The sequence below is a fragment of the Lissotriton vulgaris genome, chromosome 8 (genome assembly GCF_964263255.1).
Source record: "Lissotriton vulgaris chromosome 8, aLisVul1.2, whole genome shotgun sequence".
NCBI lineage: Eukaryota > Metazoa > Chordata > Amphibia > Caudata > Salamandridae > Lissotriton > Lissotriton vulgaris.
Genome location: NC_141696.1, coordinates 808,993,208 through 809,021,122, shown reverse-complemented (window position 1 = coordinate 809,021,122; position 27,915 = coordinate 808,993,208). Strand labels below are relative to the sequence as shown.

The 27,915-nt window shown below is 43.7% G+C and overlaps 1 protein-coding gene across 2 annotated transcripts in view; it reads right to left on the bottom strand.

Annotated features, from left to right (window-relative positions):
• The window catches only part of RASA3 (RAS p21 protein activator 3), an 897,341-nt gene that overhangs the window by 256,560 nt on the left and 612,866 nt on the right, over nucleotides 1–27,915 (bottom strand). For both annotated transcript variants that reach the window (XM_086934683.1, XM_086934684.1), the window contains exon 12: nucleotides 22,891–23,005. In XM_086934683.1, coding sequence (XP_086790809.1) covers nucleotides 22,891–23,005 — 115 coding nt within the window. The remainder of the gene's footprint in view (nucleotides 1–22,890; nucleotides 23,006–27,915) is intronic.

Here is a 27,915-nt window from a genome sequence, read left to right as displayed (position 1 = left end):
TAGGGGCCTGAAAAAAAGGTATGCTGCACCTAAACATTTTCAACAATCTAGAACCCATTTAATGCCCAGGTGTCTTTGTAACAAACAAATGTTCCTTTAAATCAGAAGCCTTCAATCTGTGGGGTGCGACCCACAGGGAGGACATGGAGTCCTGGGAGGGGGGCGTGCTGGGGTGGTTAATTCTGATCGTTAAAATGCTTCCGCTGAAGTTTTCATTAATTGAGTCTCCTGTGCTGTGAAAAGCCTTTGTGCCAAGGTGCTTACTTGCCTAAATGAAATGCAAATGTGCGCTGAGAGTTAAGCTGCAATTGTGAAGGGTGCTTGGGAGCAGTTCTGGCTTCAATTGATCAAATCACTCCAAGCTTTGTGGTGACAAAGATTTGTTTTTTTGAGTGGTAGTGCAAAGCGTTACCAACTGGGCTGTAAAGTGCCGGCTTTCAATTATAATTTTATTTACACAGTCCTTAGTACCCCTAAGGAGGTGTTGAAGGGACAGGTATGGACAAAATGAATTGCATTACACATGCTCTGGTATTACTAAAGTCTACATTTTGGAAGCACCATTTTATCGTAAAACTATTTACACATTTTGTAACAGTCTATCTTACACCGTGTGTTATGCAAGTATAAAATAATGACTTCCATATTCCCAGGGTTTTCTGTGAAAGGCTGTGACAGAGTAGCCAGTGGTGACCAGAACCTAACTAGTTTTATAAATCAATGAACAATGCACAGGAGGACATCCTGTGGTGAATTAATAGAAAGCAGGAAGGCTATTAAAAGAGACTTATGAACCTATAGAGTCATGCATACCCAAAAGGACCATGGCAGGCATATACAAAATTATGGTAAATTTCTATTACAAGTGACATGACTAGACAAAACAAAGGACCCATGGCACACGTGTTTAGCAGCTCGCTGAGAAAAAAACACAGCACGGAGTGTCCTCATTATGCAGACTGTAGCATAAAGTATGGATGGAATACTTGACATCTGCTCTTAACTGGTCCGTTCAAATTCTCTCAGATTATGGCAGAATGGCTAAATCTTGGATCCTAAAATCTACTGTGGTGGTGAACCATCATGGGGACAGTTAGCTCGTCCAGGGCTATATGTCTAATAAAAAAGTATGTGGGAACATAAGCTCAAGGAGCAACAGATATCGGCTGAAAAAATCAGTGGTAGGTGTTATGGTGTAATTAAATGCTATTATTTGAAGTCAGAAGTATGTGAGCTGCTTAAGAGTATCTTTCTCCATTTATAGTTCACGACAACTTATAAGAAGTTATGAAATGTAATGTGCACATTTCTTTCCATTCCTTTTCTGATGCCTATAAATATTTTTTTCATCAGAAAGGCTTAGTCAATGCTTGGCCAAAACACAATTATCAATACAATGTTTGTCTGGGCACACAAGTGACCCAATGTAGAAGCTGCAGATTGTAAATCTAAAGACGGTGACATGCCATTCCTTCACTAAATCATGCAAGTGATAAAAGGCTCCTAAAGGAATGCCAAATTGTTGAACAAAGTGGCTTTAAAGTGATTCCAAACTGTCAAAAATCCAAACTGCTGAGGTAGACCAAATAAACATGCACTTTTAGCTCGGGACTTTACAGCTAATGGCCACTGGTTTTCCTGTGAGCCAAGACTGCTTATTACTTATTGCTCATCTGCACAGCACAGATGTGTTAACTCTTTAGAGCCTAGCTTTTCCCCCCAGCACCACACTTCATCTGTTTTTGCCAATAGTAGTCAATTTGCAGAATCATGTATGATGCCAGCACTTTCCCAACAGTAAGTGAACTTTTCACTAAATTAATTATTTTCTAATAAGGCACTGGTGTACTACTGCTCAGCAATCAGTTCTGTTTTGCTGCTCATCCTCAGTTTTCTCTCAGCTTTTATACCCCACTATGTACTTTCATCTCCTAATCCACTCTACAGTTGAAATCATCATTTAAATTAGCATCATGTATTCCATGTGAGACCATTATTGGTTAGTTATTAAAAGGGTTTACCACATGGACTGTAATAAATGCATCCACATTTATATTGAGAGCTTTTGGATAGCTTGTTGAGCTAACTGCTGTACAAACATAGCTGCTATACAAAGGAGCTACAGAGTCCGATCACATTGCATGTATTCCGAGGGATTTATACTGCCTGCTGTAAAAAACCAAAGTCCACCTCAAGATGGCCTGTATTATCAAGAAGGTCCTCCATCTTGTCGCCCACAACTGAACTACACCCAGCACGTGGACAAAGACCCTAGAAGTAAATCATATGTCTTCTTGGAAATCTAAACATTAAAAATGGTCCAAACTATTGAACCAATCCTTCTCTCACCTACTTAGCACTGAGACTGTGGAAACGACTACTGTTTGAACTTGGACTCTACCCTAAAATACTCTCTGTTTGAAAAGAACTAAAAACACATTTGTTCAGGCTGTACTTCATTTTCTTACTCTACTTTCCCATCCTCTTTACTCCTCCTCCCATACTCTTCCTGCACTGTTCTAGCTTTACTTTTCCTACCCTTTGCTCTCCTCGTTGAAATGGCCACTCTTAATATGTTGGCCTAGTTTTAATACATACATGTATACCATAAATAAATACCTAAGTAAACACATGAAAACATTAATCATAACTTTCATACAAGGCAGCAAATGGGAAAGTGCATGAATGTTCATTGAATGTCGAACTAAAGGACAGGATTGGTCCAATACTGCACAGAAATTACATTGAATTGGTGACCAATGTAAGACCCAGTGCCATTATAAATAAATGTAGAAGGGGATGTCTCACGTCAGTCTACCACTGCTATTCACTGCACCCCAGGGTGTACTGTTTTCTGCCACACATGTGAGAGTTATTGATATGCTGGGAGGAGATTGTTTGTGAGGATTAACTACTTAACCATTTTCGTTCATTGGCCTGCTTCACAAGATCTGGAGAAGCAATAATGGTTAGAATATTATAAGTACATCTTTGAGTTTAGTAAATGATCACCCTATGGTAGCCTCTTTAGGCATAAAATGCTCTAAGCCTGTGTTACATATTTAATTTGAGAAGCTGGTTACCTGGGACGGGGGGCTCTTTAAAAAAGAATATAACCATATTAGACCTGATAGACTACTGTAGGGTACAACAAACAGTGGATAAGGCTTATTTGTGATTTATATGTATGGCCCTCACAGCAGCTGGATTGCATCATGGTTAGGAAAGACTGTTCACATGAATATGAAGCTGTTGCTTATTTGGTTAGGTTTCAATCACATCACTCACCACTGCTGGTAACCTACACAGGTGTGGGGTACAACTAGGATCCTACTGTAGCGCAACAATTGGGAAGGCAAACCACATGATATTGAATGCAGTATGCAGATAATACCCTTGAATATTTGAAAACCCCAACACAGACATTGACTAATACTAGATTACCTCATTACATTTAATAAGTTCTAATTTGAGATAGGCAGTAGATATGCTGATTAGACTCAAATGAATTGTAAATTAAAATCTTCTTGAATAGTAAAGGTGGATTTTAAATCACAGTTCTGAAAATCCCACTTTTAGAAAGTTGGCATTTTCTTGTCCCAGCCATTTGTGTCTTCTGCTAGTATCCTGGGCCACATGACGTATAGCTGGGGGAGGAGCTGTAACCTGCCCCACTTACACTTCAAAGGGTTTTGCCTTCAGCCAAACAAAGTAACTTAACACCTTCCTTGTGTCACCCGAGACAAGTTGGAGCCTTGACAAGGGAAGGGAAGAACTTTCCAGTACAAGATGTGAGGGGGTAGGACAGCGTTTCCACCCCACACAAAAAGACTGGTACCAGGTACAAATATTGGACCCCCGGATACACTCTTCAGATGACTCTGGACATGTGGAAAACTCAGAAGAAAGACTGCCCTACTGCTGGAAGGCTCTCCTGCTGTCCTGCCCTGCTGCACTGGAAGGAAGACTGTCTCTGCTGCTTGAAACCAGGACCACCAGAGTTACTCTGAGGGCTAGCTGTCTGGCCTCCTGTGTGAGCTACAGGGCGAGAACAAGCTCCAGAGACCCTTCAGCTTTCCTGCCTGCTTCTTTTGGTCCCCAGTGGAGGGAATCTTAGACCCAAATTGGTGCCCCTTCTCCAGATCCTCGACCCTTAGAATTATGTTAAAGTGGTCGCCTCCTCCCAAAATTCATAACCTGAAGCTTAGGAAAATTTCAGCAAAAAATGCTCTGAACAGACAGGAGATCAGGCTCTACCTTCAAACTGATCTGACGAAGGTGGATCGCCGGTGGGATTGACTTCACTGGAGCTCCTGCTATGTTCTTCTCCACAGCAGCAAATCCTTTTCAGCATGGTCTAGTGGCAATTACATCTGGTCTTGTAGAGCCCTCTTCATCCACAGCCTGCAGCCTCATCCCGTTGGGTGAGTCTGAGCTCAAGAAAACCTTCTAAGTCTGAAGGTAGAAATCTTCACCATGCTCGATGATGACCAGCACCTCATCAACAATGATGACCTCCTCGCCCTGGAAATCTGGTTTCTTCCATTTAGTGCTTTAACCACCTTTGTCAACAGTTTCACTGAGACATTATCCAGTGGCTCCCCATCATTGATTACTCGCCCTTGGATACTGCCTGGTGCCTTGCCCTCCTGAGACTCTACTCTCTCAAAAACATGTTCAAGCATTTTTTCTAAGTCCAAAGGTAAGTCAAGACTGGCTGCAATCCACCCTTTGTATACGGCTCATGCTCCACCACAGTCAGCCTTAACTTTTGACTTTGACCTTTGATCTTATGTGACCAGATACCTACGGGTGGGACTTTGATCATTTAGGTGCAAGGTTTCAATAAAAACATTAGAAATAAATTTCTCTGGTAACTCTGGTTTTACTGATCAGATTTAATTTGTTTTGTTGTCATCTTACTTATTAAAATGTACTCTATTTTCTAAATTGGTTTGGAATTTCTGTTGTGTTTTCACTTTATTTCTGTTTGTGCGCTACATAAATACTTTACTCATATACGGAGCCACCCACACATCCAGTGCTACATGCAGTCCTACAAATGGACCCAGGATGTCACTTAGTGACATGGTTATATAGAGCGGTACGAACACTGGGCGCAATCTCCCTTACCCCTCTCCGCGAAACATGGGAGGAGGAATTTCAGATGCTCCTCCACGACAAAGAATGGGAACGAGCCTTAGAATTCCCAGAAAAGGCGTATTGAAACTACAGTTTCAAAAACATACAATGCCATATCTTGCAACACTCATATCTAACCCCTGAACGCCTCCAACGCTATTACCCTGACACGTGGTTTGCCTGCCCTAGATGCCCGGAACTGGGTGCATGCTACATCCACATGTTTTGGGGCTGCCCGGCACTCCACTCATACTGGGCCACAACTCATACCACCCTACTAGAGGTCACGGGACTCACAAGTCTTAACACTTGGGAGGTCTGCACGCTAGGCATAACCAGGAGCCGGTAGCAACAGCAAGTAGAGACAAGCTTTGCCTCCCTGGCGATCCTGCTTGCCAAAAGATGCATAGCTATGCATTGGAGAGCCTACGGAGGGCTGCCAATCGAGGCCTGGAGGGGTGCGGTAAGCAAGTGTGAGGCCGCAGAAGAGGAACTGCTTAGAACAGAAGAATTGCGGAGAATGCGTAAGCATCACATCTCCATGCAATGGGCGACATTATTCCATGCCTCCAAACAACATGCAGCAGTAGACCCGCACACGCAGGCCACTCCACCTCCAGTAGCAGGGATACTCTGCAAGAGTGCACAGCACGCAACTCCTTAAAAATGGTCCCTGGTCACGGATGGTTCACAACCTGCATTTGCAAAGCAATCTACACAACACACACAGGGGCCTGCTCCCCATACCCTGCGCTACATGAATTAAAACTGACGCTAGATACGTGTCCTCCTAGTCCTCACGATAGCGAGTCAATTCTCATGCAGTGAATCCCAGTTCTAGTTACCCTTATTGATAAGTTTTTTTCTCTACAGTCTTTAGGCATAACACAAGGTAGTTTATATCACCAATGCAACAGGGAAGCACAAAAGGGACAGAACAAATTGCAGGATATGACTCAAGATCGTATGGAACTCAATGCCATGCCAACCCCAGAAATAAAAACGTTCAAAGTGATCTAACCTACCTCCATTCTTATTGTTATAATATCTGAGGAATGCATAGCATGTAAAAACTCTATTGTACATCCTGCAATAATCTGTCAAGCTGTGAGTATCTTGCATAATGATAAAATGCCAATAAAAAGAGTTTTAAAAAAAATTACAAAATACTTTACACATTGCCTCCAAGTTAAACCTGACTGCTTTTGTGTCATGCTACCAGAGGATTAGGCACAGGTTAATTTAGTGGATTTTTGTGGTTAGCCCTGACATGGGTAGTGTTTATTAATGGAGTGCGCCTTCACCTCTTTCATCCCCCAGTTTCTTACACTATCTTACAGTAAGGAGTGACTCAGGGGAACTCTCAAAGTTCTGACTAGAGGAGTGCATAAGGGAGTAGAGCACAGTAGAGTCCCTTTGCAGAACATGTAGAGTGTATTGAATCTATGACTGCCTTTGCACCAGTAATGAGAAAGCAATGTATACCGGATGCTTGTACCATCTTTACTGCACAAACTGTTCTTATTATTGTTGTTAATTTAATGGTTTCTACGGTTTATGAAGATTATAAAAACAATAAAATAGTTTTGATAACAAATGCGAAGTTGGTTAGGGCAACAGCCCTAACAGAAGTTGTTATACTATCCAGGCGTTGACCCATGTGTGCCAAATCCCTCACCTGGGCGTCAGGATCAGGTGGCCCAGGGACACTGTCTGCTCTGTTGAAGCCTGCCTCACTGTCATTCCATGCCAGCCTGAGAAAACCCCACAGTCCAAGATGAAATTCACAACCTGTATCACTGCATAATTTCAGCCCTTGGAGGGGCTGCCTGTGCGTGTCAGCACACAGCTAAAAAGAACCTTGAGGAAGCATGTAACTCTCTATCCCAAACACAGCTCTTTGCTCTCCCCAGTTCATGGTGTGGTGATAATACCTTATGAATACTATAAGAGAGCTTCAGTCTACACCACTAAGATGCTGCCTCAGGACATCGAGGAACTGAGCATGCCTTCTTGCTTTTGCCATTTTCACTCAGAAAGCCTCATGAGTACAAGTGAGCAGGAATGCATTGAGATCCACTACACAGGCCTACAATCCTATCCCATGACATTGGCACAATTCAGAGCCCTCCCCTAGCCCAGATGGAGCACCTGCCATCTCCTCCAGACTCAAAGTTGGAGCATTTCGGCACTAGACCACAGTAGCTATGCATACCATTTTGTCGCATGAGCGTTCTACTAGGGCAAAAATTCCACTTTTCCGAAACAGAGACGGCAAAACAGAATCACAATGGCCTGCTCCCAGAAACTACCCTGATGTTCATCTGCCAACCAAATATTACTCCATTGAGCATCACTGACCAACAGTGATTTGAGCCGTTGTGACTTCTTTGAAATTCCAACAGCTCTGGTTAAATCTGTTTATAACCACAGCAGTTATGGTTTGTTTTATCAAATAAACTGCATCCTTCCAAATACATATGCTGAGGTAACACAAACCATCTATCTCACTCAAAGACGTAAGGATAGCAATACAAACCTTAATACTCACACATCATAATGGAGCTGTTAGACCTGGCACCATTGATGTGGGTCTCCCTTCCATTTTTGCTGTTGGCTCATGTATTTTTGCTGGTGTTAGATGCTTTGGGCACAGGAGAAGTGTGGCTCAATGGTTAGAGCGGCAGACCCTGATGCAGAAGTCTAGCCCGGGACCAGGGTTCAATTCCCCGCCTCGGCAGGTCCTGGGCTCAAAAATTCCACAGACCTGATAATTCTCGCCTCTGTGCCTATTCCAATCATGGAGTCCCACTCTGCAACTCTGGGCAATAGCTTGCTTAATCTCCACAACGCTAAGGATGCCTGGCCTCCACCTTGGGGGTGCCCAGGAGTGGACGCCTCACAGGGAAAGCCAGGACGGGTTCCACAGCGGTATTCGTACAAGCGCGTTGAGACCCTTGCGGGTGAGTAGTGCGCTATACAAGTATCAATTTACATTTACTGTGCCACTGCTGTCCAGTGCCACAGTGCAAGTGATGTATTAAGCAGTGATTCCATGTTTGGCACCCACATGCCAGCCCCCACACCTTCCTTTTCTTCCTATCGGTCACCCCTATAGTAGGCCCAAGGGCAGGGGGCATTGTAAGTATAAGGTAGGACATGCCCTGGTGTGTGTGGCATGTGATCTAATAGTGAATAACAGCAATTTTTGTTTTTCACTATTGCAAGGCTACCTGTTCTCCATAGGCCAGAATGGACTGTTAGAATTATTACATTTTATTACATTTTATAACCCTAACTGACTCAAGAACATGGTAGAAATTCGAGTTTAGTATGCCTGAACTCAGAATGATAAAATGCATCTTTTAGTGACGTTGGTTTTAACATTCTGTGTTTGCAAATACCACTTTTAGAAAGTAGGTCTTTGCTTGCCTAACCTTTTAAGCCTGCCTCTGCTAGGTTAAGAATTCCTTTGTCTGGTTTAGTGAGTGACGGGGCTGGGGGATTCCAAGAGACAGGATGAGTCAGCCCAGTGGTGAATTGAGAGATCTGCATCTAGATGGGAGGGAGGAGTTGCACCTGAGCCTTGAATAGGGCTGTTCCTGCCTTCCACAATGCCGGCTCCACCTCTTGGGGGGCGTCTGATGTTTCTGCACTGTGAAAGGGAAGGAGAAGTCTGGTAAACAGAGTGCTTCAGAACTGGTATGGACTGGGCACAGGCCCCTCCCCCTCAGACAACAAAGGATTTGGGGGTATAAATATTGGGTCCCTGATCCCAAGAAATTAGATCACTTTGGACTACAAGAAAAAACCTTTACTGAGGAGTTGAACCTGAAGAAACTGAGGAGAGACTATTCCCAAGCTGAAGTAATACTTGGGGGATTGGCCTGCAGTGGTTGCCTTACTGCCAAAGGAAGGAGAAAGAAACTTTGTGTACTTTACTTTCAACTTGTGAAGGATCTCCAAGGGCTTGGAAAAGAGCTTGCCTCCTGCTGAAGTCTCAGGAACAACAGACTTCAACCCCCAACTCCCCAGAGTTCTTGTGGAAGTGCATGCTGCTGTTTTGGGCCTTCTGGAGCTGGAAGCGCGATGCAACGAGATAGAAGCGTGTCGCTGTCGCTGCTGCTGCCGTCGCACTTCTGAACAAAGGTGTCGCCGCTGGAGTTGTCGCACTGCACCGCATCGAGAAGAAGCATGCCGCAACGAAGATGAAGTGTGTCGCCGTCGCTGCTGCTGCCGTCGCACTTCTGAACAAGCCTGTCGCCACTGGAGTTGTCACACTGCACCACATCGAGAGAAGAGTCTCGCAACGAGGTCGGAGAGAGTCACCGTCGCTGTGCCTGCCGTCGCACTTCTGAGCAAGGGTGTCGCCGCTCGAACTGTCGCACTGCACCGCATCAAATAAAAGCTCCTCGCATCCCTGGAAAAGCGTGCCACATCTGGAAGATCTTCGCGTCTTTATTTCTTTGTACTTGAACTTTGCCGAATTTCCCTCGCTGCGACATTGTTTGTCATTGAAGCGCAACGCATCGTAAGGTACATTGACGCAAAGTGTCGCATCTTAAGAACCGAAATTAACTAAGCTAAATCTACCATCTTAAAGCAATAGTATTGTGTATTTTTGTCGTTTATGGTCTTGTGGTAACTCTATATAAGGTATACTTATTTTGGATATAAAACCTGGTGTGGTGTCCATCTGTAGTGTTTCGACTGGGTAACTGTATGTGGTCACAAATGCTTCACACACTGCCTCTGAGATAAACCTGTCTGCTCGTGCCAAGCTACCAAGGGGGTGAACAGGGGTTATTTTGGGAGTGTAATCCCTTTATCCTGACTAGAGGCAAGGGTCCCTATTTGTCCCAAGCACCTACCTGTGCCAACTAGAGACCCCCAAATCTAACGTGGTTCCTGTGGGCCTTCCAAACCTGGTACAGAACCTCTCAAAGCCAATGCTGCATATAGCAGCACTTCTGAGCTTTATTGCCCAGTGGTTGAACCACATCAACTCTATCCTATAATAACTTTATTGGCTTGGAGATACTCTTGCAGGCGATAATTACCTTTAAAGCAGCTTTCATAAGTCTCAAGGAACTTCACTGTAGGCTACCAATTAACCAAAAAGTACAAAATACACTCCATCAGAGGTGAAAGAAGAGACAAATGGCACCATTTGTTAGATAGTTCAAACATAAAAAAACTTAAACTGCGTTTTTTCTTGCTTAGCTCCCACATGTTGGAATCAAATACCCAAAAATAGATTTAATCCAAATCGTTTATCCTTCAGAAAAGCCCAGTTAATTTACCTGTTCAGGTTACATCTTCCATAATAAATGTTGTGGCTGCTCCAGCCCTCCTCTATTACTTCTGCTCTTCCATACTTGGACAGTTATGACATCTGTGATATTCATTTTGTTAATGATATTGTACCAACTGTTGCTGAACCACCGTTTTATTACTTCGGTCTAACATATTCTGTCAAGATAGCTGTCAGGGGCTTCTGTGGTGGTGCCACATTAGGGCATTGCACCAGTTAGAGTAGTGTTTTCATCGATGGAGGGATCAGGTTTGAGATTTAGCAAATAACTAGTTTTCATTTCAGATATTTGTTATTCTGCCATCCCCTCCCTTTCTCTTGTAGGATCTATGTTATCTGTGGAGTTACTTTGTTGGGTTTTCTTGCAGATGCTGATAAACACTGAAAAGTACTCTGGGCAGCTTAAGTGACCAGTTTGTGAGGGTTTTTTTTTCATTGTGGTGCTTGTGTTACGCTGTGACTCCAGTGGTTATGTTTTCAGAAAAAAAGACAAAATACATTTAAAAAAAGGGTGTGTGTGTGTTTCGTTCAAATACATGTTGGACAGGATGTGAGAAAAGTGGAAACAACACCCACTCAGTGGTCGTGTACTTACCTGGAAATCTACTGGGAAAAAGTACAGATTAATGAAGGAAGTACTAAGAGATGCTGATACAAAGGAGCAGATTTACAAGAAACTGACGCATCTGTAGAGATGTGTCAGTTTCCCTGCGCCAGCCTGCAATACCCTTACGTCACCATGGATGCGCCGTATTTACAATTTTTTCGTGTGAAGGAATGAGGAAGTGGTGAACACTGCAAAGCTGAAAGAAATACGGCACCGGAGGGCGCTCCAGAAGGGCTACCGGCACAAACCCGGTCCCCTGTCTTTGAGAACTAAGGCTACTTTGAAATTCGGCGAGCAGAACAAAACACACGAACCGTGTGAAAATCGAACATCCTTTTAAAATCGAAAATTGCAGCAAAATATTGGTTCACCTTGTACCACAAATCCAGAAAAACGCACAGAAAATTCAACACAAGTTCTTTGGATGAAAAGAATTACCTCTAACCCCCAGAGGTTTAACAAACGGGGAAAAGAATTCAGTTGGCCCTGAAGAGAGTTTGAGAAGAAACCTCCCAAACTCGAAACGCGTAGGCGGACAGGATCAAGTCCTCAATTCTGATAAATAGTTAAAATTGCTAGGAACTATAAGCCTGCTTAAACATTTCTACCGAAAGGTCGTTTTGTTTTGTTTATTGGAGACCCATTGATAGGCTCCTTGTTGGTCAAATTCAATAATTTCACAATAATGTCACGGAGAAATATGTTGACAATTCCCCCTGTCTTGTGAAATAATAGCATATGTGTTTTGTATATTATTTACTATTCGTATGTTTTTTCAATCACTTCTGTATGTTTGCGTCAAATTGTTGTGTAAATATGCACTTTTGATTTTTCTTGTTGTACGCTCATGGTGAGTACGTTCAAGACATTGACACTTCTCTTGACTGAAGTGATATCTACTTTTTATAAAATGGATAAATAAAACGGCGCAACTAATTGCCAAGGTAAACATATTAAGCTTTGTTTATCTGTTTTCATCCCAAATCAAAACGGTGTGAAATGAAATGAAGTGTGGGTTCCTCTCTCTTTTTTACAAAGTATTTGGGCCCTTACCCCACTTCTGTCCGCATGGGCCAAACTCATTTTGTTGAAAAAAGTATTTACAATATGACACACCATGATGCAAGGATTGACAGATGCGTCAGACATTCTGACCTAACTGTTGGTCCAAAAGTCACGCATTGCTGGAGTTGTGTCACTAGCATGCCACAACTCCAGCAATGCATGGGGAGGCCTATACTCATTGTACTGCATAACTCCTTACGCCTGCTTCATGCAGGCGTAAGGTTTTGATGCAGTCACTTCTACGAGGCTTTCCTGCATGGGAGCGCCCACCCTGCATACATTATACCTGACGCTGGTATAATGTAGCGCAGGGCTTTACAACATGACACAACTCCCTAGATACGTGACGATGTAATTGGCCACACTGTTTATGCTGCCACTGCGTCACAACAGTGATGCAACGGCGATGCAAAAGTGTCGCAACAGGCTTGTAAATCTTTCTCAAAGTATTTTAGGCTAGGAGTAGATGAAGGAGAGAGAAACACATTGCTAGCCAATGCGACTAGATAAGTCAGAGTAACCATGACACATGGGGAGGAGAAGGAAGGAAAAAAAACAGGAGGGGGCCAAGAGAAAGGATGGAGTGTTCGTTAGTTGGGTGCTTCAGGGTTGGGTAGGAATGTGTGTTTAAAGCGCAAAAAGAAGCCATTTTCTTCTTTAGTCTGCTTCTACCCCAAAAGGACCTTATTTGTTCAGTGTGGTAATTCTTGTGATATAAAGTACCTTGCTCAACACCACCATCTACCTCTTTAAGATATCTGGCCCCGGACATTTATCCTCGCAACTACAGGTGAAGCAAGGAAAGTTTGGAGGTTTACCTAAATCAGTGACAACATTTCAACTCTATAGGTGGGGAGCACGGGCAAAACCACCTTTGGAAGGGCTAACTGCGCGCAACTCACAACCACATTCAGAGAAACCTTGGCACAAAACAAATTAGGGGCAGATTTACAAGGAACTGACGCATCTGCATAGCTGCGTCAGTTTCCTTGCGCCAGTGCCAAATGTCCTTGCGCCACCATGGATGCGCTGTATTTACTATACAGTGCTCCATGGCACAAGGATTAACAGATGAGTTCGAAATATTGACGCATATGTGGCACAAAAGCAATGCATCTCTGGAGTTGCCCATGAAAGTGACGCAACTCCAGCAGTGTGCCATAACAGATAGGTGAGTCCCATACAAAAAGCCCTGCATCATTCTTTACCCCTGGTCTGAGCAGGGGTAGGGATTTTGACGCAATAAGGCGTAGAGTGATGCAGCGATATTTTGTAAATTTCACTGTGTCAGTTCTACATGGCTTTTTGTGTGGGAATGCCTAGCCTGCATATATTATACCTGGCACAAGCATAATGTGACGCAGGGCTTTACAACGTGACGCATCTCTCTAGATGTGTCACATAGTAAATGGTCAGCATTGTTTGCGCCGCCAATGCGTCAAAAAAAGTGACACAATAGCGGCGCAAGGAGGCTCCCGGGGCTTATAAATCTGCCCCTTAGTTTGCAGCACACAAACAGGTATGCACCAGGGATTTACTAAGCCCTATTTCCAAAAATGTAGAGAGGGACGATCTTTGTCTCATAGCACTTAGTACGTGCTATTGGGAGTAGTGGAAAGCAGGGCCGGGTCTAGGCATGGGAAGCATGGGCAGCTGCACAGGGCCCTCCCGCCCAGCCGACCAACATGGGGCCCTGCACCTCCTGCCTTGGGCCTCACATCTGTGATGTAGCACTGTGAGGCCCAAGGCCTCACAATCATTTGTAGGTAGCTCTGGAAATAATAAGTGAAGGGGCCCACTTCCCTGGGAAATGCCGCACTGTGCCATGACTGCCAGGCAAAGGGAAGGGGCGCCTCATCTCTGGGCCTCGCAGCTCTACACAATAAGTGCGATGCTCGGGGAACAAAGGGCCTCTCCCAGGCTAATCACGGCCTGTAATTGACGATCCGCACTGCTCACACAAAGGCACTGCAGGACACCCACTGTCTCAGTGGTCGAAGTGGGGAAAAAAAAGTAGGGGAACTGTGGGCGGAGAATCAGAGGGCGGGAATAACATGAGCATTGGATCAGTGGGCGGAGTTAGAGGTGTGGCCAGGATGCGCAAAACATCCCAATCTTTAGTATTTGTGTGGCATTTCACTGACCAGTAACAGCTTATTATGTTATGTAATTCAACCAATGGATACACATGATTATTTAACGATTAATATGAGCCATTGACATTAGAAACATATTCCACTTTGTGAATTTATTTTAATCACAGAATGTCCCAAAAATGCTTAAAAGCGGAAGCACGAGACATTTGTTTCTGAGCCATGGAGTTTCTGTTGTCAGCAATATACACAGAGACAATAATTTTACGTGTGTAAATGACTGTATAGGAAATGTTACATAAGACAAAGAACTACAAGGTGTAGGAGTCACATGATAACCATACTAGTAGACCGTATAGTTTAATAGTGATTGGCCTGGAGAAACACAAACTCAGAATTTAAAACTTAATACCATGATTGGGGGTTCTCTTTAAAAATCATTATTGAATTGTATCGAAAATAACACTTTTTGCAACATTAGGATAATCAAAGGCTTAGGGAAAAAACCATAACGCTCTAGTTTATACCTTGCAGTTTGTATGCAGCTCTTAGATGAAAGTTAATAGCTCACTGTTCTTTGTTAGGATTTTAACATATAAACTGCAAGTAGCAAAAGGATCTCACTGACAAAAGCAGTAACCCACTGACCTATTTACAATATGTGCACTTTGTCATGGGCCAGGTACATTTTCTTTGCAGCAGGCACATTAACCCTCTGCGCTATCTTTCCATGAGTCAAAACTTCCACTAGACAAATCTCCGATCTCGCTCTAGGAAAAGTTTATTCATCAGAGTTATTATGGCATTTTAATTATTGCCGAAAATAGCTGGAGGCCAGGAAGGAGGCAGCAAGTGCTTTTAAAACCATAATATACGACGCCCCCACTCAAAGTCATCACCCGTTGCGGTCACACCAGTCCCACTGCCCTAGAGCCAGCTCTTCTCAGGTGTCCTGTGACGTCAGTGACAGAGTCACTGTTGCTCTAGGGTCTGCTACTTCGTAGGCCTGCCCGCAAGACTGGAGGTGAACTTCAGAATGGATTGTGGTGGGCAAGCCTTCAAGGTGAACCCACACTTGCCACTGTTAGGGTCCACCTGCTGGTGCTAAGACACCAGGGCCTTTCAGGTGCCTTCTAAGGTCTAGCATAGGAATGTGCTCCCTCTGGAGAGTGGTCTGGGGGACTGTTCATGAAGGCTGAACCTAGTTCCCCAGTTCTAAATTCAGCAGCTCTGCCCCCAGTGCTACATCTGCTCCCTCACTGAACACCATACTGCCCCACTGAGAGAAACTCATCCTGCCTTCAGCTACAATCCAATTTGACCTGCTATAAATAACTGGATGCGATCAATTCAAATTACACACTAGGCAAGAGCAATATGCTGCCTAAAAGAAAAGGTAACAACATCCTGGAAAAAGCAAACACTCATAAGGAATGAAAGATTTAATATAGCATGTAAAATGTAAGCAGGAACATGGTGAACTTAACGCTTTTACAGTCATTTTTCAGAAATCAACAAGTATTTTTGCCTGAAAAGTTAAGGACATAACTACAGGGCCCGGAAAGGACCCATTTCAATGTCCACTGCTTATATGCTTACAAAACGTAAGCAGTATGGTTTCAAAAGACACATTTGTGAACACACATTTCGTTTTCCAATCCACCCATCAACCAGGTATTACAGTACCTCCAGGCAGGGCCGGTCCTAGGATTTTCGGGGCCCTGGGCAAAAGGGAATGTGGGAGACCCCTGAAATCTACATAAGTGACAACTTTTGATATCAGGGAAGCTGCTTTGTGCAGACTCCACTTGGGACGCAGCTCCTCTTCTCAACCACCCCAAGCAACTATTGTACAGCCCATTTCGAACTGAAAGTGTGAGAATTGCTTGGGGGCTGAGTTAAACCTGTGTGGGCTAAAGTGCTGACAATGGGTGCCCTGCTGAGTCTCTAAACTGGCAGCCTGAGAGGTGTACCCTCCCCTAGGCCTTCCCACACAATCCCTTAGAGGCCCCAAGAGGGGGGCCCCCTCCCATGAGCCCGTTTGTGAAGCATTTCTTTCACTCTGATCGGCAGACATACACGAGGACTAGTGGGGTGTTAATTGCCATTGTGGGGGGCCCCATCCTGGCAGGCAGAGCGCCAGGCAATGGGCAGCTGCCCACACTGCCCAGGCCTAGCGCCAGCCCTGCCTCCAGGTAGGAGGTACTGGAGGAAAACAATGCTGTTCAAAGAAAGACAAGAAAACAAAAGTAGCTCTTTACTGGCAAACTCTGTAAAGTGGTGCTAATGTGTCGGGGTTTGTAAAAAATGATCTGGCCACTTTAAGAACACTTCATCTTGCTTTATTTAATTATTTTTCAGAGTTTGAACATTTTATTTCCGAGGCTGCACTTTGGAATAGAAAAATGTCAAAACGGCATTTCCAGCAAAAGTGGTTTTCTTTTTTGCATCCATTTCACAGGGGTACAAATGGACCACAGGAAGAGACGGTGAGAACCATTTCTTGATTCATGATTTTTGGAAAAGTGAGAAGGAGTTAGACAGAACAAGAGGGAATAGTAGTAAGAAAGAGGGGGCAGCTGCCAGCGGCAGAGCAGAAGCGGACACCTTCCTTGTCTTGTCTGGGCACGAAGTAAGAGACAGAGACCTTTTCCTTCTCTGCTCCCCGCCCGTCCACAAACAGAATATTTCTGACGTACAGGGACGCATGTTCATAATAAAAAAGTAGGGGAACGGAATCTACAGAATTAAAGAAGTAGGGGCACGCCGTGCCCTGCTGTTCCCGCCCACTTCAACCACTGACTGTCCTGCACTTTTAACCCTTTCAACTCTTTTTCAGCCCTTGATGATCTGTGAAAGAGATGCGTGTGGGCGGCAGAGAGGGACGCAGTGCAGCACAAGAGGTGTCTGGCACCAAGCAGCTTCAGTAGAGCCTTCATCTACTGGGATACAAACAACCTTAAATGTATTAATGAAACCTATACTCAGGACCTGTACTGAGAGTGTGCCCTGTAAGGGTTTTTAAAGTGCTGTTGCAATTGTAAATCACTAAACCAGGCACAGGAAGATTATTATTTGCCCAGGAACAAACAGTTGATTAAATTAGTAGAGCCAAGAGTGTAACACACGTCTACTTGGTTCAAAGGCTATTCACAGAGCAACTGTAATCATGCAGAAGAGGACGGCCAAATTATGCGGCAGAGTACACTACATTATGTGGTAAAGACAAATTATGCAGTGTAATGCAGTATATTTTCTCATAGTATTACTCATTATTTTCTCATTTTACTCTTGGTAACACTGTCAATGCATAGGCTGCCCCCCATTAGTATCAGTTTAACACCCAAATATAGTAATAAGCAACAAATAGGTAACCAGTGAACCTTTGAAATGGGCTTTTAATTGCATGGCAACACGTGTTGCTGGGTCTCAGTAACTTTTGAACTGGTTGAGCAAGAAAAAATTTTGGGGTTAAAATCTGTAGATTATGTAGCAGATGTTGGATTATGTGGCGAATCCATAATTATGGAAAAACCACCATGGCCACACAATTGCATAGTTTCAGTGGCTAGGCTATACATTTACGACTTTATTGCGTTTAGGGGAATATACCATGTGACTGGGCCCTTCTCTCCCAGGTAATATTAAGGGCCTGATTATGACTTTGGCGGTATTCCCTTGGAGCGCCACACCAGCGCTCCACGGTAGGACTGCCAAAGCCGTCCCCACACCGACTGCCATATTACAAATTTTAATCCTTGGCAGGCGAATGTGCTGCTGTAGCCCCACTGCGGGGCCTTTCTAAGGCTCATAGGAGAGCCTTAGAAAGGCACCACTGTGGGACCACCACAGTACGTTCCTGCACAGGAATGAATGCACCATGTTATACATTCCTTCCTGTGCAGGTACTGGGTTGCAAAAATATAAGGGGGCACCTCATGTGCCCCCCTGCATGCACCCCCATTCACTGAGGCACTTCGGGCCCTGTTAGGGCCCCCTCTGTTGTCTCACCACCACCCTCTTCATGGCAGTCTCACTGCCATGTAAAAGATAGTAGTGAGGCAACTCTTAATATGCATGGCGGTGCTGCAGTGGCATTGCCAGCATATTGCAGCCTCTGAACGTTGTGCAACTGCTGCAGGATCACGGATCTCCAGCAGTTGCAGCTGTCTGGTGGCAGTCCAACCGCCAAAGTTGTAATACAGCAGGTGGACCGCCACCGTGACTGCGGCATTCCACAGGACCGCCATAGTCATAATGAAGCCCTTAGTCCATGTTGTAATCCTATGCTTTTAAGCAGTTTTCAAATCGAATCAAAATACTTCCAATCTTGTCAAAAAGGGAGCACAGCAATAGTTCAGAAAAGAGCTTGCCCAAGAGCACACAATTTGTCCAAGTGGGAGACCGGTGTAAAAAATAAAATGATAAGACGTTATTATCATTTTTTTTTTTATGCGGTTATCTGAGCAAGGTCGAGCGGGGCTGAGCTTACCAGAGCAGAGTGAGGAGTGGTTTGCACTTAACATGTTCTCCACCTGGCTGTGTTGCCGGTGGAGAACATGCCCAGGCTCCCAGGCACTGCCTGAGTGGCCAAAGAGGCCGCTCTGACCAATCACAAAGCTGCTCATGCAGAGTCTTGATTGGCTGGGAGAGTCCAGGATCCTGAGTGCTTCCGGTGCTGAGAGAAGAGGACGGAGGACAGACGTGGGGCGGATGTGATTGGACGCTGCCTGAAAATTAGGGGGGCCTCACACATTTCGTTTCTGCCCGGGCCCCAAAAGTCCTAGGACCTGCCCTGGTGGAAAGAGTAGGGTTAAACTTTACTGCAAGGATATGCTTCCTCCCTTTCCCGCCAAAACACAGCAGCTGGATTAAGTGTGTCAAGTGTTGTAGGAATAAGTGTGTAGAGTGCCCCGCAAACTGTGCCTGGATATAAGCTAGTGGTTTTTTAAGGCTTTTTGGCATGCTTAATGCATTTTCACTATTAAGTCCTTGAACTGCTTCGGGTCATAGCACAGTACGTGCGTTTTTCGGTTTCACTCCCCTCGGGGCAGACGCCATGCGCAGCACGTGTTGGCACTTTAAAGACTGTTGACAATGGCGCACTGGGAAACAGACTTATTTGAAACTAATTTGATGATTTTCAGCAGCGGTGGAAGACGTTAAGACTAGACACCAGAGTGAGCGGCACCTGAACAGGGGCCTAAAAGGTGAACAAATGATACATTTGCATGGCAAAGTGCCTTTATCAGCCACTTGTCTGTGACAATATTTTTGATTCGAATGGCTCCTAATTTCAAAGGAAGGGGGGGGGGGGGGGGGTCTGAGTCACAAGGGGGCCGGGAGAGGGAGAAAACCGAGTAAGGCGGTATAAGTGGCCTGCCTAGGATCACACAATTTGGTTAAATTGAAAGGTCGGGAGATTACAACTCCACACTTGACAAAATGACCAAACATGCAGTCTCTTGATTAATGAAGTTAAATTTTTTCAGTCAGTGTTTGGGTAACAAAGTATTTTGGAATCTATAGGTACAGCTGACATTTTTTCTAAACAAATAAACAGACACTCCCAACCAAATGCCAGTCGAACCGATGGCACGATCAAATTACTGCATACACAGAAGACCTGGCACCCCTGACCGACGTTAAAGCTTCCAGTGGCATTAAGATTTCAGCAAGTCATTCTCAAAACATTTAATGGAGACAAACACGAGAACGGTTTCTATCAAACCACACCAGGATGTTTACTCAGGCCAATATCAAATTGATCCTTTAAAAGGGTATTTTTGAGGTAAATGTGGTTTCCTGAAAAAATAGCCGGGACGGGTGACATAAAGACTGAGTCACTGTGAAAGGAAATCTGTGGGTTTTCTTTATTGTTGCTCAATGCATGGCCAGGAAACATGACTGTCAAACTGTGTGGAGAAGATAACCAAAAATAAACGTGGCAGCACAGGCCACAAAGGTTTTGAAACATCCCCACCCTTCATTGCCCAAACATGCTGAAGTGTCTTAATTCCACACTGAGGAACTAGTTTGCACTTTTATGAAGAAATAGAGACGCTCAACCCGGAACCGACAGGTGCATCATTTAAATGGGCTCCATGGTATGTTTTTCCCGCCATTTTCAAAGCCGATTCTTTTGTTCATTTGTGAGCCTCCATGACATTATTTTTCTCAAAAATACATGTTGATAGATCCGAAAGCTACATAATTCATAATAATTACAAGGTCCTGTGCACACATTATAGAATAATAGATCCTGATGTCAGAACCCAAAATTTGAGGCAATGTTCATTAGAATTGAAGGAATGAAGGTCAAACTCCAAATTTTGCATGAAGAATAGATTTATAAGTCAATCTTGATCTGTATATTTTGACATAATCCAGCCGACACGTGTTTCGTCACACCGTGTGGAAGATGTGACTCTTCAGGGCTGTAGGTTCCCTATGTGTAATGGTGATCGCAATAACGGTGAAAAATCCTGACCGGCTGCGAGCGAAATGGAGTAAACAGCGGTCAAGGAGAAGACCAGACCCTGCTGGGCGTGTAAAACCGCATGAGGCACTGGGGACGGATGCGTCCTATGGTGGAGGCAGGGATCTGGTTAGTGGTAGATTGCACGGATCTGTGCGAGGAGTAACAAAACGAAGATCCAGGTTGCGGATCGCAGCCGGTCAGGATTTTTATAAATCTATTCTTCATGCAACATTTGGAGTTTGACCTTCATTCCTTCAATTCTAATGAACATTGCCTCAAATTTTGGGTTCTAACATCAAGACCTATTATTCTATAACGTGTTCACAGGACCTTGTATTTATCTGTTTAGTGTAGGCCTCCCTACACCACTGCAGGGGATGCTTTGTTGTCTGGGTTTTGTTTCCCCTGACCTGTTTGCACAGCTAACTGTGAATCAGAAGTCTTACTAAGAATCACACCCGCTTGAGCGCCAGATCTTCCTGTCCACTAATCCAAACCCATCCTCCTTGTCTACACTATAATTCATAATAATGGCAGGGGCCAAACATGTTCTAAGGAGACCGCCTATGATTCCTCTGGAAGACAAAGTTCCCGAATAGGAAGGCTTGCTAGTCTTGATTCCACCTCATCCTTCTTTCTTCCCCTACACTTCCTAATGCTTCATCCCAATCTTGCAACTGCTTTCCAACCCTGCTTTTTTCTTTTCTCTCTCTTTTTCCATCTTTCGCTTCCTCACTTTACCACCTTTCTCTCTTGGTCTGGGTCAAATTGTGATGATGAAAAGTAAGTCCTGGTCCCAAAAAGGATCACCAGTGCTCAGCAGCTGCACAGATTCAGCAATGATATTGATCATTGTATGAATGGTAATGCTAGTGACAACAGCTTCCTGGCACTAGAAACCAGCTGGAGAATCAAAGAATGATGTCACCAGTGTGTGACCAAAAAATCTTGTACACAGCCCAAAGGTGCATAAACTATATCCAGGCACTATGTAAAAATGTCTTGCAATCTGAACATGAAGGAGATAGGCTGAACAGATTTACTATTATTTTGAAGCTAATACCCACTTCGGAAAAACCACCAGGTGACGAGGTATCACAGATTTGTCAGGACAGTCCCAGTTTTTTACCATCTGCCTTGGCAAATCTAAGCGTATTTAGCACAAGTCCTGGCTTTCAAAGAGAGTCAGTCGACTGTACACCCAGGGAGGCACGTGTTCATGTATTCCAGTGCAGACTAGTTAGCAGGCCTTATTCGGTGATGATGTGTGTAAAAGTTGCATTTAATTTCCCTTAGTTATTGTTTTCTATGTTGGTGACAATTAAATCGTTCCGTGCCCCACTACTGATGCATAATTGTATTATTACTTCTATGTTTGTGGTATGCACTGTTTTTTGGTGTTCAAAAACTGCATAGTAAAAAAACATTACAGGACTTGGGCAGGGCTTCAGATTAGGACACCAATACACAGCACAAGAACACAGGACACGCAGGGCCACTGTTATACCGCCTTCTCTTAAAACGTATCTGCATTATAGTAGTTATGGAAGGAAGCTCGCCTTGACTTGTATTACTCAGATGAGAAAAGTTAGCTGAATGCTACTGGATTGTTGCACACTCAACCTCTTGCAAAATAAGTGAAAGATGGCCTGGTAAACACCAGGCATTTAAATATCGATTAATTTTCTTCTATTTTTCAAACTCATAAACACATGTCCATTCTGCTCCTACTGCAACCACAACTGGTCCTGCCCATCAAACACTCACACTTTCTTGATCCATCCTGCTCCCACCCACTCCTATCCAGGAAGTACTCTGAAACAATGAAGTTTTTTACTGAGCAGCTCTAAACGGGCATTTTCCTAGGTCTGATCACTTACGTTTAGTGTTGACATTTCCAGGAAAGTGGACACTGAGAGAACTCTCTGACCTAATCTTCATTGTAAACCATCAGCAGGGCTGGATAAATTGAGTTTATGGCTTAAGGCAGCGGGCCCTTTGAAAGTTCAGATTGAATGTGCTCGTGTCTATAATGCAATTCGACGTTTAGTGGTTTTGGGTGAGTCAGCACCCTTGGGCATTGAGTAAGTGAAGAGAACCTTGTAAACAAGGATTCATCCAGTTACCACAAGCGACCTCAGGCTGAAGAGCACAGTAACTAAAAAAAAAGACCAGGAGCTGTGGCTACCTCATCAATGATGGGCTTCAGCGTGACTTGGAGGTAATGCATCCCCGCCAATTTCATGGTCTCATCGATGCACTTGGAGGTTAATGAGTTCCCTCTGAATATGGTGTTTGGATCTCTGAAAGAGAAAAAAAGGAGATGTTTCTTGAAATAAAGGCTGTTAAGATGCATGAAAAACTGTTTTTTCCCTTCTCTTGGGTCCTCCTCTTAGGTTCTTTATTTAAGGCCCGCATTTAAGAAGCAATTAAAGACTTACAGGTAGATTCATCAAGCCGAAATCGGCTCACAAAGGGCCAGATTCTCAGAATCTGGCCCTTTGCGAGCGCTATTTTTGCATTTGGGATTCATCATCCCAAATGCAAAAATCGCAATTCTAGGAATCGCTAAATTGCGATGAATTGCATTTTAGAAATCTCAATTTGAGATTCCTTAAATGCAATTCATGAACCATTTAAAAATTGCGAATTCGCAATCTGGGGCCGCTATTTTATTTATTTATTTATTTATTTAGAGATTTGTATAGCGCCTGGTGACCCAAGGGCATCCCCGCGCTGTAAGGAAATTACTACCTGGTAAATAGCAAAAACTTTGAAAAATGCACTAAAGTGCATTTTTCAAAGTTTCATGTTGCGCACACACATGCCCAAAGGGCATGTGTGTGCGCAACATATGTGCACACATCAATTTCAGGGGTGCAACAGTGTCCTGCACCCTTGAAATCGCAATCTCAATTTGCGAATCGCTAATTGCGATTAGCAAATTGAGATTGTCTTCCCATTCTAGGCCCATAGGAATGAATGGGGAGATATTCCTTAATTGCGATTCGCAATTTGCGAGTCACAATTAAGGAATTATTAGAAATCGCTAATTTTGAATGGATTTCTTGATGAATAGCATTTTGCTATTCCTTAATAGCGAATCGGTATTATTCACTATTAAGGAATCGCAAAATGTGTTCTTGATGAATCTGGGGGTTGGCTCTTTACGTAGAAAATCTAAGCCTCCCTTTTGCTACTTGTTTTGCTAAAGCTGCTCACATAGCGCCGGGACACCTCCAGGTGAGGTAGCTATTCGCGCTTTATAAGTATCAGTATTATTATTATTATTATTATTATAACAAATCACACAGAATTACAATGCGGTAAAACAGCCCAGGGTAAACCCATTACTGCCCCTTCCAGGTAAATAAGGATAGAATTTAGAATAACATGCGGATGAGGTTTTACCACTCCCAAAAACCATGGATTTTTTGCATCATCAACTTCTTTCCCCATGCAAAGTTGTGTTTGTGAGTCCAGTCATATGACACATTCTCAAATACCAAGACTGGGTGCCCACTGAATTTGTGCCTGATCCTTTCAACTCCCACAAGCTTGCAATATATACTTTTTTGAGCCCAGTACAGGGTAAGCATTCCCAATATTGTACTGTAGTGTAATCATATGCCGCAGCACATACTACACCGGATAAGGAGTTGAAGCACTTTGTGGATAGTAGAACCCTTCTCTAGAAATCAAGGTTAGTGGTTAATCGACTGGTTATTGATATTACTGGTTATTGGAATTAGTCTTGTGCTCTCATGGAAACCATTCTACACATTTCCTCAAGCTTGTGTGACTGGTTAAAATATTAGGAGTTAGGTGACACCAACAATAGATCAGTGGGATGCAGATGGTTGATGAAGCTACAGGAGATAAAGTATTGTTAGGTTGCAGGGATGTGGTTTCAAAGAAGTTATGATCTATAAAGTGAGGTGTGGGATATTTATAGAAATGCAGTAACAGAGAATAAGGCAGACAGATAGGCAAGCAACTTAGAGTAGGCTATACTCAAAGCATAGGCACATAGGCATGGGCACAGTCTAGCCCGAAATGCCAAGCCAGGTCTTCTCTTGACCGGAAACAAGCAAAGGATAGGTGATGTAAACATAGGGGTTTGTAAAGCTTTGGCAGTTGAGTAACAGGTTATTTTGATGCTCCAAAGCATCAAGGCTCTCATGTGTGACCAGTCACATAAATCATTATTGTTCTTTGTGTGTAATCTGCATGGGTATCTTAAGAATTCAGAGGGAATACCCATGAACGCGAATGTGGAGTACAAGTACATACATTTTTCTTCTCCATCACTCTATCTGCACTCATTGATAGAAAAGGAAACAAACAATCAAGGTAGTGGATTGATCAGTCATAAGTGTAAATGCCAATTAGCCTATCCAGCTTCATAGAGAAAGTTGTGCCACTTGTGCATCTATTCCTTCTGGAGAAATAGATGCACAAGAGAGGACGCATTCAGAGGAAGGAAGGTAAGGAGAGGGTTGTTCGGCATAAAGGAGAGGAAAACAATCAACAGTTTAAAGACCAGGGCTAGTATTCATGCAGAGGTTTAGGAGTATAGTGGCAGGAGGCTTTTAGAAATAGCATCTTTCTGAGGATATAAATTGCAGAATATGGTGTTGATCTTGTGTGATGTACATAAGATCTTGGAACCTAGATAGTGGCTATCCCTGGGCCCTGTGACCATTAAGAATCTCACTTTTGCAGCCCTGCATTACTCCTATGTATTGACACATGGAATGCCTCACATTGTGGGTGTGCATGCGTAGAGACAAGAAGCCTTTTCGCTGTCCTGGGGAAAGAGATATCAAACATGGGACCACTTCCACCTTTCTTTTTCCAACCGCAAAGTACAAACAGAGTTTTGGAAGAAGAAATTGAGGCAATGTTTAATTAACGGTGCATCTATACTGCCCAACCCCCTGAAGGAAGCCTCCATCAGCACCTTGGATGGACAGTGAGTTGGACCCTCAACTAACAAAAGCCATCCTTGCTCCCTTTCTCTTCCTATTGTAATCAATTTCCTTCACTTTCATGTACAAACACTTTGCCATTGGGGTTCTAGACCACCAATTCCCCGATTCTCTCCCTCAGATTTGCCTTGCTTAAGATATATACAGGTCAACAAAATTGTGACTATATTATTGGGTCTTATTTTAGGCATTTAAACCTACTGACTCTAGTTTTTCCAAGTACTTGCCCCCAATCCATCCCCTTATTATTCAGCCAGTATTTAATCAACGCTGTGCAAGATGCAGAGCTTCAAATACAGCTAGAAAATAATGCAAAAGCCTGCAAGGACACGTTACACTGGTTTCAATGGAGTTCTGGAATCCTTTACAAGTTATCTAAAGGCATATTTCCTTTTTCATTTCAAAGGACGTCAATGAAAGTCTACTGCTGACATACCCCTTCTGCTTATAAATCAGAACAATTAAAGAAAGAGAGTTGCTGGCAACACTGATTTCCAAGAAGAATAAATGCAATGTGCCTTTAAGCCAAAAGACACACAGATGATGGACAGAATGCAGAGCACATCAAACATTCACCCCCAGTCAAGAGATTTGGGTTAAAGCCATTGTTCTTTTGCTCACCAAGCCACCCCAGTTTGGACCAAGCCAAATGCAAAACAGTTTTGACCCTGTGCCTGCCTCATGGTAACAGTCCAGCCTGGACTGACAAGCCAGTGCTTCCCTGGACCAGAAACAATCATACTGGGACCGGTTTCGGGACATCACCCCTCATCAACCAGGCTAGCTTGAATCCAGTGGCACACTGATCCCAGGACCCATGTCTGGGCATACCCGGTGCTCTACAGGGTGAGAAAGCAAAAGACACACAGATGATGGACGGAATGCAGAGCAAATAAAACATTCACCCCCAGTGGAGAGATCTGGGTTAACTCCTTCGATGCTCAGCTCGTCATGTGCCACGGTGCTTGTGTGCTCATGACGAGCTGAGCTCGTCATGACCATTAGAACGCTCGCATGCTGGGCTAATTCCCCTGCTGTGCGAGCGTTCGATGAAAACGGGTGTGGTCATGACAAGCTCAGCTCGTCGTGAGCACACGAGCACTGTGCTGCATGACGAGCTGAGCTCGTCATGAGCATGGGGGCGCTGTGCGCGCCCCCCCTCCTCCCAGCACATTGGGGGAATGTGCCCAGCAGTGAAGGTGCTAAGTCCATCGTTCTTTTGCTCACCATACCAACTCAGTTTGGATCCAGCCAATCATATCAGTCTTGACCCTGTGCCTCATGGGCACAGTCATGCCCGAACTGCCAAGCCAGGTCTTCTCTGGACCGAAAAACAAGCACCCTTGCAAAGGATAGGTGATGTAAACATAGGGGTTTGTAAAGCTTTGGCATTTGAGTAACAGGTTATTTTGATGCTCCAAAGCATCAAGGCTCTCAAGTGTGACCAGTCACATAAATCATTATTGTTCTTTGTGTGTAATCTGCATGGGTAGTTTAAGAATTCAGAGGGAATACCCATGAACGCGAATGTGGAGTACAAGTACATACATTTTTCTTCTCCATCACTCTATCTGCACACATACTGATGAACATTAACTGAAATGAAATAGTAAGACCATCCCATCAGATATAAAAGGAAACAAACAATCAAGGTAGTGGATTGATCAGTCATAAGTGTAAATGCCAATTAGCCAATCCAGCTTCATAGAGAAAGTTGTGCCACTTGTGCATCTATTTCTTCTGGAGAAAGAGTCTAGACAATAGTGCTTTGCAAATGTGTGATGAGAGCATCATGTGGATACTCTTTCAATGTTAGCAGTAGTGTAATTTCTAGGAAGGGTTATATTAGAATATTTTCCTCTTGAACAATGATCCTTAAATCTTCTTGAAATGTTTTATGTTTACCTTAACATAGCAACCTTACAGTAGTATGACAGAATATACAGTTTAGCAGGTTATATGCTGCTTGAAATTTGCCATTTCCGTTGCCGCAACTGACAAATAACTGTTTAAATTCCTAAAGCACATTTTTATATACATACAACTGGTGACCCCTTTCACAGCAAGGATTTGCAAAAATGTTGGATGGAGATGCAGTTTGAGCTGTACAGAAATCTTGTACCAATTTACTGAGAAAGGTTGGCTACAGACTTTAAACAATCTTGCTTATTACCGAACATCAAATAAGGCTTGTTAGGCACGGGCCCTGGATCTTACTTACC